Below are 1753 nucleotides of genomic sequence, written 5' to 3' on the forward strand. Positions count from 1 at the left end.
CAAACAATTGAGAGAGAGAGAGAGAGAGCGAGAGCGAGCGAGAGAGAGAGAGCGCGTTAGCTAGAGAAGAGACAAAGAGACAGAGACAGAAGGCATTTCTCCTGAGACTGTGGATTTAAAGGCCTGGATTTGACTCCACTTACACTGTCTGTCTTCTGTGTGGGGGTGTGGTTGCTCTTTCACCCACCACTCCCTCCACTGCAATCTGTCTTGAGTTGACACAGCACCAGGGGTTGGAGCAGGGGCTTCCCAGAGCTCGTGCCATGCTGTTTGGAACGTGACCAGATACAACTGTGAGTTAAATAAACTTCTTCACTCCACAAGTGGCATCGCCTCCAGTATTGCAGCAGCAAAACCCAGTTAGTGCAGGCTCCTGACTTGATTTATACTGAATCCAACAACACCTCATACCTCTGGCCCTGCTAGCCTGAGTTTGATGACTGTTTGGCAACTAACGTTTATTTGTGAAGTCACTAATTGGTATTATGATGGCAAAGATCACTGAAATGTTTTTTAAGTTTTCAAGTGGATGTGGCTTTAGAAATACCAGTTTATATAAATTGTCATTCACTCTGCAAATAATTTAATGACCCATTCTTTGAACACTTCAAAAACTCCGTAGACAACACCTGCAGATCCACTTCCAACAACAATGGTCATAACCACAAATATTTATTGAGAACTATAAAACCTTTCCCATGACTTTGTGATACTAAAAAAAATTAATATAAAGATTTCTTTTTTAATGCAACCTCTTTGACATTGACTAAAACATGTCCATATAGGAGAATTTCCATATCTGTGCAAGATATCAGTTTTGAACTCTGTGGAGAAGCTTTATTTCGAGGGCTGACAAGATGTTAAAAATGGAAGGGGTATCTCTGCCCTAGAAGGTCCTGACTGGCTAGAAAGCATCTCAAGAGACAAACCATGGAATGAGAAGACTCTGTCTGCTTCTTAGGTAATGGTACCATTGGCCTCATTGGGGCATAGCATTTGCAGAAACAAAACAGACCCCTCAGGGCAAGTTTGTTGCTCCACAAAGTTTCTGAGGTATCTCTGCATACTCATCTCAGAATATCTGCAGCCAATCTTTGAAAAAACAACTCTACATCTCATCGCGGGAGGTTTGCCTGTTTACACATCCAGGTACACATACATGGTCAAGTCAAACAGGTCAATCCCTTGAGTTTCGGGTGAATAGTAAGCACTGACACAAGATTAGGCTTCAGTGACATAGTTCTGGCAAGTCACGGGAGGGCTTAATTTACATGAAATTATTTGATACCAAGTATCGAACATGGAGTTATTTGATACAAAGTATCGAATCTTTCCTTGCAAATCTATCATTTTTTTAAAATATATTTTTATCTTATTACATTTATTTATGTGGAGGCGAGGAGGGGTCTGGCACATAGCAGGTAAGCATGTGGAGGTCAGAAGGTAACTCTTAGGCGTTCTTTCCTTCTACCACATGAGCCCCGGGATCCAACTCAGGCCACTGGGTTTGGTGACAGACTTGTCGCAATGAGGTGTATCATTGGTCCAGATCTATCACTTTTTATAGATGACTTTTCCTTTAACTATAACATAATCAATTAAGTCATGATGGGCTCCAAACTGGTAAATCAAATGTTCCCATCTAGAAAGAAATCAAATAGTTGTTTCAGTGCACGTAAATCAAAAGCATCACCGTGTCAGTTAATATTAACTTAAAGTGAATTCTCTCTCTCTCTCTCTCTCTCTCTCTCTC

At 41.1% G+C, this 1753-nt stretch overlaps 1 protein-coding gene across 1 annotated transcript in view; it reads right to left on the reverse strand.

Annotated features, from left to right (window-relative positions):
• Positions 1–1344: 1344 nt before the first annotated feature.
• Positions 1345–1753, reverse strand: part of Amdhd1 (amidohydrolase domain containing 1) — a 16024-nt gene continuing 15615 nt past the window's right edge. The window contains exon 9 of the mRNA XM_028783085.1: positions 1345–1642. Within this exon, the coding sequence (XP_028638918.1) occupies positions 1555–1642 (88 nt within the window). The 3' untranslated portion in view covers positions 1345–1554. The remainder of the gene's footprint in view (positions 1643–1753) is intronic.

Source organism: Grammomys surdaster, unplaced genomic scaffold (assembly GCF_004785775.1).
Source record: "Grammomys surdaster isolate TR1022 unplaced genomic scaffold, NIH_TR_1.0 958, whole genome shotgun sequence".
In the NCBI taxonomy this organism is placed as follows: domain Eukaryota; kingdom Metazoa; phylum Chordata; class Mammalia; order Rodentia; family Muridae; genus Grammomys; species Grammomys surdaster.